General features: G+C 39.9%; 1 protein-coding gene across 1 annotated transcript in view; it reads left to right on the plus strand.

The window, feature by feature from the left end:
- il2rb (interleukin 2 receptor, beta) overlaps positions 1-5,338 on the plus strand; it is a 46,831-nt gene extending 41,493 nt beyond the window's left edge. The window contains exon 10 of the mRNA XM_028815224.2: positions 614-5,338. Within this exon, the coding sequence (XP_028671057.1) occupies positions 614-1,372 (759 nt within the window). The 3' untranslated portion in view covers positions 1,373-5,338. The remainder of the gene's footprint in view (positions 1-613) is intronic.
- Positions 5,339-14,858: the final 9,520 nt, after the last annotated feature.

A 14,858-nucleotide genomic window follows, 5' to 3' on the forward strand; every position in this document is an offset into this window, starting at 1 on the left:
TTTTCAAGGAAAGGTGTCTCAATTTAAAAAAAACACAAAAAACATAAGACTTCAGTCCCCAGCCGTTAAAATGTTTGCTTTGACAACAAACACTTAAAAGAAGCAATTCTGTCGCAAAGAATTTTTGATAAGGAAGTGCTCTGAACCACACGAAAAGCCCCACACATCTTCCACTTGGAAATGGCTCCTCAGATCTAAGCCTTGGTGTGGTTACTTTAATGAGTGAGTTGTGCCGAGGCTCGCGTCAAACTCTCTCGTTGCGTGACGTGACTGGAAACTGAACAGAAACTCTCAGTCTGTGGCTTTGCAGCTTCCTCAGTGCCATTGTTCTTGAGCTCACAGGACTGCCATACCTGTTGCAGTTTGGCCTCCCCGCCCCCTCTTGTTTCCGACACGAAGGGTGACGATGTCTTCCCTGCCTATTAACAATGAAATTCGGTGAAGAAGCAGAAATTGAGGAAATAGGTTCCACCAAGATGATACTTTCACATTCTATGTATGCACATTCCAGATGGTGATCATCATAATAAGGTTTAGGTTAGCCACGGCCAGGCTGGCACCACCACAGTTGCCTCCTACTAATTCTACAGCTTTCATTTCTCTTCTTTTTCAGAAATGGCTCAGCCCGATGTTTGCTCCAGAGTCGTTTAGAATTGATAAAACAGAAGCCATATCTCCAGTAGAGGTGTTTGTCAAAGACACAGCCAGCCTTTTCAAAGCATCAAGCTTCCTCAAACTTGGAGATCGATGGGAAAACAGTCATCAGTCATCTTCTGGCTTCTCTAACATGGGGTACTTTTTCTCCAAGTACCCCAGCTCCTATGAGATCGACTCTTGTCCTGTGTACTTTAGCTATGAACCCACAAAGCACGAGAACACTCTGTTGGACAAAAAGGAAAACCATGATGACAGCCAAGAAAGGTGTGAAGAGCGGATGTGTGAAAGCCCTACAGGACATGGGCCCTTAACACCACACCTGGACCCCGATTCAGGATTTGGCCCAGAGGAAGGCAGCATGTTTAGCGGAGATTTGTCTTTTTGGAATGGCGGCTCACTTCAAAGCACAAGCCAACCTTGTGGAGAAGTTCTGCACAACTCCCGAGACCAACCAGAGATGCAGAAGCCGTTCTTAACACCCACCCACACAAGCTCGCCACACTTCCTGGCTAATGGGTCTGACCCATCGCAGCCATTGGGCATTCCTGTATTTTTTCCTGAGGGCATGAACCTCAGCTCCATAAATGGCTGCCTGTCTAAACTTCCTGATGACCTCTTTCTATGTAAATCGGCCTCCTTGGCCATTGCGCCAGCCGCAGATGGGTATCTGAGTGTCAAAGATGTGCAAAACCGCTACTGCAACAAGTCGATTTAAAACATTTTGCTTCACTCATCCTGGAGACCTACTTCCTCTGTGGCAGAGCAGCTCTGGGGTAAAAAACCTGGAGCGGTCTCGATAGAATTAATGACAAGTCAACTCTATGGACACAAAAGAAATGCAACCAACCAAAAGAGCATCAAGTCACAAACGGTTTGGATTCACAGTTTTTTTTGTATGTCGCTGTACTATGCAGCTGTCCTCAGAAATAAAGGAGATTGTTTCAGTTGTTTTGAGTTAAATCTGATGATCTGAATGACTGCTCTTTGATGTCACATATCGACCTACTATGCTTGCCGACTACACCGTATACAAACATATGGTATGTAGCTAGCGCTCACACATACATATGCATACATGTATTTTTTGGCAGCTAATTCTACATGGCCGGACCGCCGAACATGAAATGTAAAGTGAGTGCCTACCACATTCTGAATGTCCCCAGACTTGTCATTGCCATGTTCAGTGGACCCCATGTTAGCATTTGGAAGAGGTTGTCTACTTTTTTTTGTGTTGTTTTTGCAGAGTTACGCCAACAACCACAACAAGAAATGATTGTTTTATGTCACAGCAAGCAAGAAGTGACAATTGTCTTTTGGGAAAAGTAAATAAGTAATGGCATAATGAATTGCAATGAATCTTTGTTTCAAAGAAGGAAAAGGTCAACCTTTTATGGAAACCAAAATCCCCGTGCAACCTCTTATTAAGACTGGACAATCCAGAAAAGTGGAATTATAAAAAAAAGAAAGATAAAGGGACTCTCAACTACTTGGAGTCTGCCAAACGTTGACTTTTGAACATTACAAACCATTTTATAAGCTATCGTTATATTGCCTCCTGGATGTAAGCCATGCAGTACTTTGCTCTTTTCAAAAACTCTAAATGGCAGAATTATGAAGAAGGAAAATCCGCAGCCATGGTGTACTAAAGGGGAAGAAACCTGCTGGTTGGTATTTGAGGAAGGGAAGAGTAAGAGATTGTAAGTGTTCAGCATGTTAGATGTCAGATATTCCTGGTCAGGGTTAAAAAGAGCTGGAGCGTATCCCATCGGTATGGGATGCAAGGCAGAATCTAGCTTAGTAAATATCAGGAAAGGTAATCAGGCATACTGCTTTGAGTGGTGCATGAACTGAACCAGAGCCCAAGGGGCAGCTGTCATGTTTCAGCCAGTGTTTCTCCCCTGACTGTGATTCAAAGTTGTGTGTTTTGTCTAATTTTGTGTCATTTACTTGTATCAACATTTCTTTTGTTTATTATGTATATTATTCTTTGTGTTTATTTGATTAGGACCCATGTGTTTTGTGGGTGGTTCCCAAAGGGGTGGGGCCACCTGCCAATCACCACCAGGAGCTGCCCTCTGCCCTATTTATTGGAGGGCCTTCCGAAGTTCCTGGCAGTTCATTTCAAATACGCTAGGGAGTGGAGTGTCATTTGTGTTCTTGTTGCGTCTTGTTACTTTTTATGAACCTGTGCCCTTCTTCAGGCAAGATGTTTTATATAGATTATTCAAGGCCCTTTTTTGGATCTAGTCGGGGTTTGGATGGTATTTTTCTCCTGGCTAGAGGGCCATTTTGAAAGTGTTTTTGAGACCCCCCGAGTCATGAGAAAAATTTTTAGAATTTAAAATGACAAAGTTTATGAATTCAGCTTTTAATAGCGGAAGTGACAACCACAATAGCCTGTAATTTGTGTGTTAGGGGTCCAGTGCAAATTTGAAAACATTCATCTCACATTTCATATGATTAGAAAAGAACAAATATTTATAAGTAACATAGATATTTGACACAGTTTTAAAAGATGCTGCCTGACATCTCTCGGGACTTGGGTTCCAATTTCAACTTGCACGTTAGTATTTATCGTGGAACTGGAGTTTCCGAATTGCAAAGATGTACATAGTAGATGAACTGGTCACTCCGGACTGCCTGTATTTGTGTGCCTGCTCCCTGTGATCGACTGATTTCCCATCCAGCCAAGTTTGAGCATAGACTTGGACTCTTTACGACCCTAAACATTATTGTATGGGTTGAAAAAATAGATAGGAGGAATTATTATTGTTATTATTATAATTGTACTCTAGATAGTGACGAGTCTCATGTAGAGGCAAAGCTAGTTCAACAAGTCAAATGGAAATATTCTGACATTAAATGAATCATTGTCAGTTCGCTTAGTGAATAGCAGCACATTAAGACAATGGCTAGCACTGCTGCCTCACAGCTTCAAAGACCAGAGCTGGAAAGTTCATTTCAGCTCTCTGCCTGTGACGAGTTGTCACATTCATGTCCACCGTAACAAAAGGACAAGTGTCTGTGGGTCCATCCAGTTGTTCTTGCTATCCAACAGATGGTGCATCATAAACATTAGCTCTGCTTTTACGAATCCTGTACCAAATAGTATGTGACAGGGACACAACAACCCACACAGACACACTGGAAACACTGCAAATATTAAAGCTGAGGTCTACGTTGATTATTTAGATTTCAATTCATCTTCGATAGGGAGCACAGCTAGTTCACAGTTTAGGTGGGTATTCACTGCGTACCCCAGTTTGCTCCCTCCTCCAAAAGCGGTTCATGTTAAATTAACTGAGATCTCTAAAAATGACCCATCATAGGTCAGTCCACATTGCATTGCTGTTGGGATTGATTCTGGTCCACTACAAGGAAAAAAAAAATCTTCAAAGATGGAGGCTTTATTGACTATCTTTTCATTTCAAGTTGTGACCTCCAACTCAAAGCAGTCGACGGAAAATAGACGACTATGAGACAGATTTGTTTCTTTTTTTTGATACTCAACAAAGCTGTTGTTTTTAAAAAATGCTTCAGAAACTGGCAACTTTTGTGGAGCTGCTTTCACTGGGGAAATTGTCTTGACACTGATAGTAGGACTTCCCTCAAGCTTATACAGCTCACACATTCACACACACCGAAGGGCAATTGCCGTTTTAACATTTTACATTCAGAGGAGGAAACCGAGCCCGTGGGCTCCACATAAGCTATTCTATTGTATTACTTAGCTGCTAAAGGCATTGCCGGATTTTATATTTGTCCTCAGCTGCCAACATGACATACAAAAATATATTTAAGCAGTATTAATTTATTAAGTGATGTTAAGAGTTTAATCATGCCTATAATTTTTTGAGACATCTGCTGCTCATGCTAAAGAACGACAAATCCAGCATGTGCAGTCTTGCTTTCCGTTGTGGCATGAAGCACTGAAATATGTGGAATGCGATTCCTTTATCAAGTAACTCATTTTGCAAACGTTAAAAAGGAAACCCCACTATAGTAGCAGCCGGTGGGGAAAAACACGCGTTATAGGCATTTGTAGTATTTATGTCTTTCTTACGTTAGCACTTTTTTGAAGAGCCTTTAAACACATTGTGTAATAAATGCCAATGGTTTTCATCTGAAATCAGCAGATGCTTCAGTCAAGTTAACTGTTGAGAATTCAGACAGACGTTTGGGAAATTTTATTGAGCTGTCTAACAAATACAGAGCCTTGACCTTAAAAAAAAAAAAATGCAAACAAACAAAACTAAATTCCCCATAAAGGGGAAGTTCACACTTTTTTGATGTATGGGCTTTTTAGAACAGCAAAGCAAATCTCTAAACTCAAACGCTATTTTTGTTTGATGCTTACACAAAAAGGATATAAGTTAATGAGTTTAAACTGTTAGATAGATAGATAGATAGATAGATAGATAGATAGATAGATAGATAGATAGATAGATAGATAGATAGATAGATAGATAGATAGATAGATAGATAGATAGATAGATAGATAGATAGATAGATAGATAGATAGATAGATAGATAGATAGATAGATAGATAGATTTTAGTATAGTAGGCAGGATAAGATAGACTTTAATTTTAGTGTAGTTGGCAGGATAGATAGATAGATAGATAGATAGATAGATAGATAGATAGATAGATAGATAGATAGATAGATAGATAGATAGATAGATAGATAGATAGATAGATAGATAGATAGATAGATAGATAGATAGATAGATAGTAGATAGATAGATAGTATTTGTCCTTAATGGGAAATTTATCCCCCACCCAAGACCAATGAATTAATTATAAACGATCTTCCCTTTTTCTTCTTGTCTCTCACTCTGACAGATTCTGTTTTCTTTCATCCTATCAGTTAAGATTTGGTTTCCTTTTACTTATAATGGTTTATTACGGCACCTTTTTTGGAATTTCTTTTTTATTTCTACGAAGAAAAACCCAGCCCCGACTGGACTGCTGGATAGTGCAATACATCCATTTTGAACGTTTTCGTGTCTATACTATTCTGTCATGGCTGTTTCAGGTTGAGATCATGTATAGACTATTCCTTTAGGCAGAGGGGGCATCAGGTAATAATTCTGTGTGATGGTAATTCCAACAATGTGTCTTTACTAAAAATATCTTAATATTCCTCGATAAAACATTGATATTAGTATAGTAAAGCGAAGTCTGGGAAATCATACAGAAGCAATAATTCATGCTGTATATGCTCTATTGAATAACGTTGCACTTGTGTCAAGCAATATGAAGATTATGGTTACATAATTATGTTGTACCAAATTAACCTGCAAAATAGAGAACTGCAACACAAAAAAGTGATTTTCACGATGCAGTATCCCCATCCTCACACATATACACACTCTAATATATTCTAATTCACCATCACCAATTTGTAATCCCATAACTTGAAAGTACATGGGAATGTGTTGGAGAGTTATTTCCTTTAGAAGAAATGTAACTAATAAAGTTTTCCACCGTGCCCAAAATCAATTACTACCATCATAGTATGCTAATTTAGTGCTACTGGCACCATCAACTCGTATTTAACTGGCTGCTAAAGCCCATTTTCCCAACACTTATGGCGGAGTTTATTTTTTCTTTAGCTCGTCTCTGAGAGGTTTGTTTAAATGCTTTCCATTATTTGCCCCAGTCCTCTCTGTGGGCTTTTATTTCTTTGGCTGGAGACACTGTAACATCATTCACATTTTCATAAAGGTCAGAAGCCGCTTCAGTTATTCGTTTTCTCTGTAGTTGTTGCTCTAACTGAGAAGAAACCCCATTTTAGTGATCTGAGATTTTGTTATGCCTTTAATAATAGAGGCAGAATTAACTTTTAAATAGGGAAACCGGGTAAATGTTTGATAGTAGATAGGACTGATTTTTTTCATTACAAAGCTCAGTCAGAAATCAAAAAGTGTAGTTGAGTAAACAAAAGTGAGTCTGTACTTTGGAAAGTCAAATTGAACATAAAGAAAAGCACACCACATGACCACACAATGACCGGAGAGTGCACGACGATGACCTTTTATACAATCTCACAAGAGACAACGCTGACCACATACTCCAGTCAGGGACATTGGCAACAGAAGCTGCAAGATTCAAAGAATGGTGATGTACTACACAAAACAACATGGTGTCCAAAAAAGAGACGCAAAAATAAACAATTGTCATTAAACGTATTTCCGTTAAATTTTTAAAGAACAGAATCACAGGCTGCATATGTTAAAATTCTTACAGAAGAAAAAGATATTCCAAGAAAAAGGTGCATAGTAAATCATAGTAAATAGAAAACCAAGAGATTAGCCCGCCCGTGTGCCTGCAGACTCTAGACTCATCTACACTTGTTATGAACTGTGTGCTCTTATCACAGAATGTAGATTTGTGCTACATTGTTTTGCAAATCTTTTTGGAATGATTTGCTTTAGGTTTTAGGTGACGGTTTATTATTGTTTTTACAAAGGGGGCATCATCATGCCGCCACATTATAGTCTATAGATGCCGCTCTGTGTTGATCCTTTTGTGAGTGTTACCTCATCATTCCAATGTTATATAACAGGGTGGCACCTATTACTCAATTTCCAAGCGTGACAGTTAAACCAAGTTAGCGTCAGGATGTTTGCTTTGAAGTAATTTTTCGTTAACAATTCTGGTTTATTTCTTTTTGGTTAGCCAACTTTTTCAGACCTTAACTTGGTTGCTCAGGGACTGCGCCATTGACTACCTCCAACTCTCTAAAATTACATAAATACTGTTGAAAATCGCTGGAAAAGTCGAGTAATGTGACATAGCCTCAATCGGTGCCAGGGTTTACATCTGAAAGTATTTTTGCAACTGATGCTTATGCAATATTCTGTAATTTAATTATTATGGTTTGGTCAGGGTCTTATGTTATTAAAAAATTTTTCAATACATTGTATTATTCTTTAATTAATATTGACTTCTGTTTTCATCATTATGTATTTTATGTTAATCCTGTTAGCCACTATACCTGTCTGTTATATTTAGAACCCACCCTTATGTAGCAGCCATGAGGACCATCCTCAGCCTTAATAAAGAGAACAGAGAACTCAGCCCAGTGCTGAGGCTTTAGTTTCGACTTGTATCGTCCAGATGATTTTGCTCATCTTTTGAATGCTGTAAAGCTCTCACTAAAGTTCTTGGGTTTTTCGATTATTGCTTTGTCCTTTTTTGAGCTTCTTCTTTGTGGGAACGTTTTATATTATTGCCTTACAATATTTTGTTAAATAAACTTTATTACTGTTATTCTTAAAAGAATTTCTGTTTTCATTCATTTGGGCAAGGGGTTTTCACAGTTCCCTTCTTCCTGTTATAAGAATTATAAGCTTTGCTCCTTGTTGGTGTGTAAGCCAAAAAAGTCTGTTTCTTGAGTTTTTGAGATTCAAGCTTACTTTATTTCTGGTGAGGCCTGTTTTGTGTTTTTCAGACCTGTCTTGGAGTACAATTTTAATTTCATCGAGGCCTGCTTTTAGGTTGACACCCTGAGTATGAAGGACCGGGAGGAGAGACTTTTCAAGACTGTTTCTCCCCCTGACCGACATTGAGCAGTCCCCTTGGCTTACAGTGGGGCCACCACAGGTTATGAACATGGAAGCTCAACCCTGCTGGGGCCCCTGACCACTGCCAGGGGGTGCCTGGTCATTTACAGGGCCCTATTTGGCAGTGCTGCTGGAAGAAGCTCGTTGGGCACCTGGACTCCTTCCTGGTGACCTATAAAAGCAGCCAGTCACCACCACTCAACAGCCTGAGCTGGGAGGAGGAAGACAAAGATCTTGAGGAGCAGTGGAGGATGAAGGACGGGCAGCAAAAGGGACTGTGTAGTGCTCTGTGAACATTGTGTGTTGGACTGTGTAAATAAACCATGTGCTGTGTGGACTAAAACCTGTGCCCTGCCTGCCTATGTCAGGGTTAGGGCAGCTGTATGTGCCCTGGGCTTCAAAACCTATATAAGAAATAAATCTTTTTTCCTTCCATTTAAATGTTAAACTCTGTTTTGCCATTTTCATTTTTTTCTGTGAATTGTATGCAAATGCTGACAAATAATGATCAGCAGAGCGGACACGGGTACAAATGACTCTGAATGCTAAAGGACAGCAGCTACAGTGCATCCGGAAAGTATTCACAGTGCATCACTTTTTCCACATTTTGTTATGTTACAGCCTTATTCCAAAATGGATTAAATTCATTTTTTTCCTCAGAATTCTACACACAACACCCCATAATGACAACGTGAAAAAGTTTACTTGAGGTTTTTGCAAATTTATTAAAAATAAAAAAATTGAGAAAGCACATGTACATAAGTATTCACAGCCTTTGTTGTGAAGCTCGAAATTGAGCTCAGGTGCATCCTGTGTCCCCTGATCATCCTTGAGATGTTTCTGCAGCTTAATTGGAGTCCACCTGTGGTAAATTCAGTTGACTGGACATGATTTGGAAAGGCACACACCTGTCTATATAAGGTCCCACAGTTGACAGTTCATGTCAGAGCACAAACCAAGCATGAAGTCAAAGGAATTGTCTGTAGACCTCCGAGACAGGATTGTCTCTCGGCACAAATCTGGGGAAGGTTACAGAAAAATTTCTGCTGCTTTGAAGGTCCCAATGACCACAGTGGCCTCCATCATCCGTAAGTGGAAGAAGTTCGAAACCACCAGGACTCTTCCAAGAGCTGGCCGGCCATCTAAACTGAGCGATCGGGGGAGAAGGGCCTTAGTCAGAGAGGTGACCAAGAACCCGATGGTCACTCTGTCAGAGCTCCAGAGGTCCTCTGTGGAGAGAGGAGAACCTTTCAGAAGGACAACCATCTCTGCAGCAATCCACCAATCAGGCCTGTGTGGTAGAGTGACCAGACGGAAGCCACTCCTTAATAAAAGGCACATGGCAGCCCGCCTGGAGTTTGCCAAAAGGCACCTGAAGGACTCTCAGACCATGAGAAAAAAAATTCTCTGGTCTGATGAGACAAAGATTGAACTCTTTGGTGTGAATGCCAGGCATCACGTTTGGAGAAAACCTGGCACCATCCCTACAGTAAAGCATGGTGGTGGCAGCATCATGCTGTGGGGATGTTTTTCAGTGGCAGGAACTGGGAGACTAGTCAGAATAAAGGGAAAGATGACTGCAGGAATGTACAGAGACATCCTGGATGAAAACCTGCTCCAGAGCGCACTTGACCTCAGACTGGGGCGACGGTTCATCTTTCAGCAGGACAACGACCCTAAGCACACAGCCAAGAAATCAAAGGAGTGGCTTCAGGACAACTCTGTGAATGTCCTTGAGTGGCCCAGCCAGAGCCCAGACTTGAATCCGATTGAACATCTCTGGAGAGATCTTAAAATGGCTGTGCACCGACGCTTCCCATCCAACTTGATGGAGCTAAACTGGCCAAGGATAGGTTTGCCAAGCTTGTGGCATCATATTCAAGAAGACTTGAGGCTGTAATTGCTGCCAAAGGTGCATCGACAAAGTATTGAGCAAAGGCTGTGAATACTTATGTACATGGGATTTCTTAGTTTTTTAAATTTTTAATAAATTTGCAAATCTCAAGTAAACTTTTTTCACGTTGTCATTATGGGGTGTTGTGTGCAGAATTCTGAGGAAAAAAATGAATTTAATCCATTTTGGAATAAGGCTGTAACATAACAAAATGTGGAAAAAGTGATGCGCTGTGAATACTTTCTGGATGCACTGTACCTCAGTGGTATCCACCTGAGCACTTTTTAGCAACTACTGACTTAAATGACCTGAACCTTAACAAAAAGCAGAATATCAAACAGCAAGATAAAAAGAATTCATTCCTCTCCATCTAAAGCCGGCAGCATATCAGATCTCAGTCCAGACTCTTTCCGTGTGTAGCTCCAAGCTGGTGGAACGAGCTGCCCACCTCCATTTGAAATTCCGAGTCCTGAGATGTGTTTGCAGACTCTCTTGTTTGGTGAATTTCTGTCTGAATGAAGCTGTTAGGTTTTGATAACCCAGCAATTGTAACTCCCTTGTATTTTGTTCTGAGCTCTTCACTTGTGATGATCAGTTTTGTAACCTTGTCCTGTAACTCTTGCTCCCAAACAGTCCTCCAGACTGATGTTGACTCCATTAGGTTGACCTGTTTTGTAAGTCACTTTAAATAAAAGTGTCTGCTAAGCAAGTAATTGTAAATATTAATGTAAATGCAACATGAATCCATGAACTCGACCTGCCTTGTGTCAACAGTCCAGGCTGGAGGTGGTGGTGTAATGGTGTAGGGAATGGCTTCATGGCACACTGTTAATGCCAATCAGTCGTCACTTGAAAGCCTCAGCCTATTTGACTATTTGTTGCTGACCACCTGCATCCCTTCATGGCCACAATTTACCCATCTTTTAATGGCTAATAATGAGCCACATCACACAGCAAAAGTCATCTGAAACTGGTTTCAAGAACATAACAATGTGTTCAGTGTTTTTCAGTGGCCTTCACAGTCACCGGATCTGAATCCAGGAGAACATCTTGAAGATGTGGTAGAACGGGACATTTGCACCATGGATGTTCAGCTGACAAACTGGCAGAAATTGTCTGTAGTAGTAGTAGGGTGTTGTACCATTTTAGCCACTTTGGATGCAATGAGAAGTCAAGAAAAATGACACCTTTTTTTGGCTAACTAAAAAGATTACAATATGCAACCTGTCAGTTTGCAAGGTGTCATTTATCTTGAATTCTCATGGCAGAAATTGTGTGATGCAATCAGGTCAACAGGGACCCAAATCTCAAAGGAATGTTTTACCAACATCTTATGAAATCCATGCCATGAAGAACTGAAGCTGTTGTGAGACCAAAAGGAGGTCTTATAGGATGAATAATAAATGACAGATAAGTTAGTAGCAGAAAGATCCAGGGCTTCACATTCCCTGTTTAAAGTGTGAATTTCCCATTGGGATTAATAAAGTATCTATCTATCTATCTATCTATCTATCTATCTATCTATCTATCTATCTATCTATCTATCTATCTATCTATCTATCTATCTATCTATCTATCTATCTATCTATCTATCTATCTATCTATCTATCTATCTATCTATCTATCTAAAGGGTTCTTCAGGTAAGGCATGTGATAGACTTTCAGTGAAGAGGTGACTTTGGCACCCTCTAGTGGAGCCACAGCCAGAATCACCGGAGCTTCTGTTGTGTTCAAGCTCTTCCTGTCAAATAAAGGCTTCTGGTGATCAAGTTTTCTTTAATTCATACTGGGAAGAGAAGGCAGATGTGATTCCCTCCTCAGTTCTTAGGAGTGAAATGGAAACTGTGAGAATAAATGTTGTATGCTGCTGCTACAACCCTGGTTTATTCTTAAAGTGTTGAGATTACAAGACAAACCAATCCTGCATATGCGACAATATACACTAAAGTGTGTGTGTGTATATATATATATATATATATATATATACATATATATATATATATATATACTGTAACCTGTAGGGGGAGCCACAGAGCCCCAAACCCAATAATACCCAACACAGTCACGGGTTCAAATAATGGATTATTTAATCTACTGAGCACATAAAACAAAGAAACACAGACATTAGCCATATCTATCTATCTATCTATCTATCTATCTATCTATCTATCTATCTATCTATCTATCTATCTATCTATCTATCTATCTATCTATCTATCTATCTATAACTACACTTCACACTATATTAATTCATGTATATACATTGTAATTTGAAATAACCATATAGAAGAAACTCACGACAAAGAACTTGAAAATGTCCTTTGTAATGCACATAAAGCAGGGATGTCCTACTCTGGTTCTGGTGGGCCGCAGTGGCTGCAGGTTTTCATTCTAAACCATCTTCTTTATTAGTGAGCCATTTCTGCTGCTGATTAACTTGTTTTACCTTTGTTTTAATTGACGTGACTCCTTAGTTGCTTCTTTTTCCTCAATGAACAGTTAAACAATAATGAGACACAAAACAAGCTGCCACAGGACCAGCTAACCTGAAAATAAAGAAAGGTGAAGGTCTCGGCCATGTTGGGCTGCTCAGGTCACCAAAACATCTTCATGGTGATCTTAGAAAAAACATAAAATCAACAGAATGACAGCAGCAACAAGTCCTGATATTCAGTAACGGCTTTAATTAACAGCAAGAATTGGCTTCTCATTAAGAAACTGGTTGGAGTGAAATTGGCTGGAGTTTGATGTTCCAGTTTAGCTGGTCATCTGTTGGCTCGTTTCACATCTCATTTCTGTTCGGCTGCCATTTAATGAAGAAACAAATCAATCTAGCGAACTGAATCCTTAAAAACAGGGCTATGAAAATGAAGGGAAATAGAGTTAATTAGCAGTGAGAACTGATCGCTGATTAAGAAAAGGGTTAGAATGAAAACCTGCAGCCACTGTGGCCCTCCAGGACTGGAGTTGGACACCCCTGACATAAAGTATGTAAACATCCTAGACCAAATGGGAGCCAATTTTACACCCAGCCATCCTCTTTCCAAACACACACACACCTCAATGCTGGATGAGTATTAATTCATCACAGAACACGTTTATGCAGATGGATTCATGGGTGGCTAACTTGGAGTCACCAATTTACCTAAGTGCACATCTTTGGGAGTACCCAGAAAAACTCCAAATGGACAATGTGAAAATGCACAGAGTGAACGTGAGGCTGGAATTTGAACCCTGAAGCTCTAAGGCAATAATATTTACCACTGCAATGCCATGTTGCCCCCTGTTAAATGTAGAATTATTTACACAGCTCGTACTTCTTCTCAGCTGGACATTCATTTTCTGAATCAACTTATTCTATCACTTAGTTACAGAGGACCAAAATCTGTCCTGGTTGCAGTGAGTACGAGGTGGGTGTAGCCTGCCCATTCATGACACTTTTGACTGTCCAAATGTTATATTTCATATTATATTATGATATTGTTATCCCTATTAAACATCTTGGGTTGCTACTGTATATATAACAGTTTGATTGACGGTAAATATTGATAATAACCCTTAGAGCATTAGAACATTCTAAATTTAAACAGGGTGCTTCTGCTGTAGTTTTTTAAAGTTTCAATAATACAATATGTCACCACTAGGTGGCTCCCGAGAACTGTAAAATCGCCTTAAAGAGACTCCACGCTAACGCAGGACATCTGTAGCCAAACAGAAAGACCGGCGGGGGGGAGCAGCTGGCATATTTTAAGCACATATGTCACTTTTGAATGACATAATAAAATTTCATGATGATTTTATTAAAACCATACCATAAAATAAAGAATAGTCAGCTCCTAAACAAAGTAGTCACACTATTTAATTTTAGTTTAGTTTGACTTATTTTTGGCAGTGTTTGACATGTTGTAAGAAACAAAACTGGACATGTGGATTATATGGCACAAGTAAACGTGATATTTTTTTCATGGACTTTTTGATATTTCTTGCTGGTGGTCACCATAGACCACTATTATTATCAGAAATCTAGATGAGAACATGAGATTAACTTTAATTCCAGAAACTCTGAATTCATCACCAGGGCCCTCATGTATAAACGGTGCGTACGCACAGAAATGTTGCGTAAGAATGTTTCCACGTTCAAATCGCGATGTATAAACTCTAAACTTGGCGTAAAGCCACGCACATTTCCACGGTACCTCATACCCTGTCATACGCAAATTCTCTGCTCGGGTTTTGCAGACTGGCGGCACCCAGCGTCAAGACAGTTGCTACTGTTCCTGTGTGGTTACCCATTCTTTTTCAGATCCACGTCCCTGACATATCGTATAAATACACTGAAATTAACCGCATATTGTTTATTAGTTTAGTGCATCTGATTGTAATTAACCAGTAACAATATAATGGTCCACGGAATGGTCAAACTATTCCAAATACCATAACTGCTTTAACATTGTTACTCTCACTGCACCTTCTTCTTCTTTCAGCTGCTCCCGTTAAGGATTGCCACAGCAGATCAGCTTTTCCCTATTATTCTCACTGCACCACTCGGAGCAGCTGAACGGAAAGAGAATTATCGGTATACAGCATCAAGCACATGCTGCCCCAGCCATGCTTCCTATTTGAACTGCTTCTCACATGGCAAACGCTTCAAAGCTTTCCTGTATGGACCTCGCGGTTCAGAAAGAGTTTCATCCAGAGCTCTAAACGCACTCGATCAGTCCATCAACTGCTCCTTGTA

The sequence above is a fragment of the Erpetoichthys calabaricus genome, chromosome 12 (assembly GCF_900747795.2).
Source record: "Erpetoichthys calabaricus chromosome 12, fErpCal1.3, whole genome shotgun sequence".
Lineage (NCBI taxonomy): Eukaryota > Metazoa > Chordata > Cladistia > Polypteriformes > Polypteridae > Erpetoichthys > Erpetoichthys calabaricus.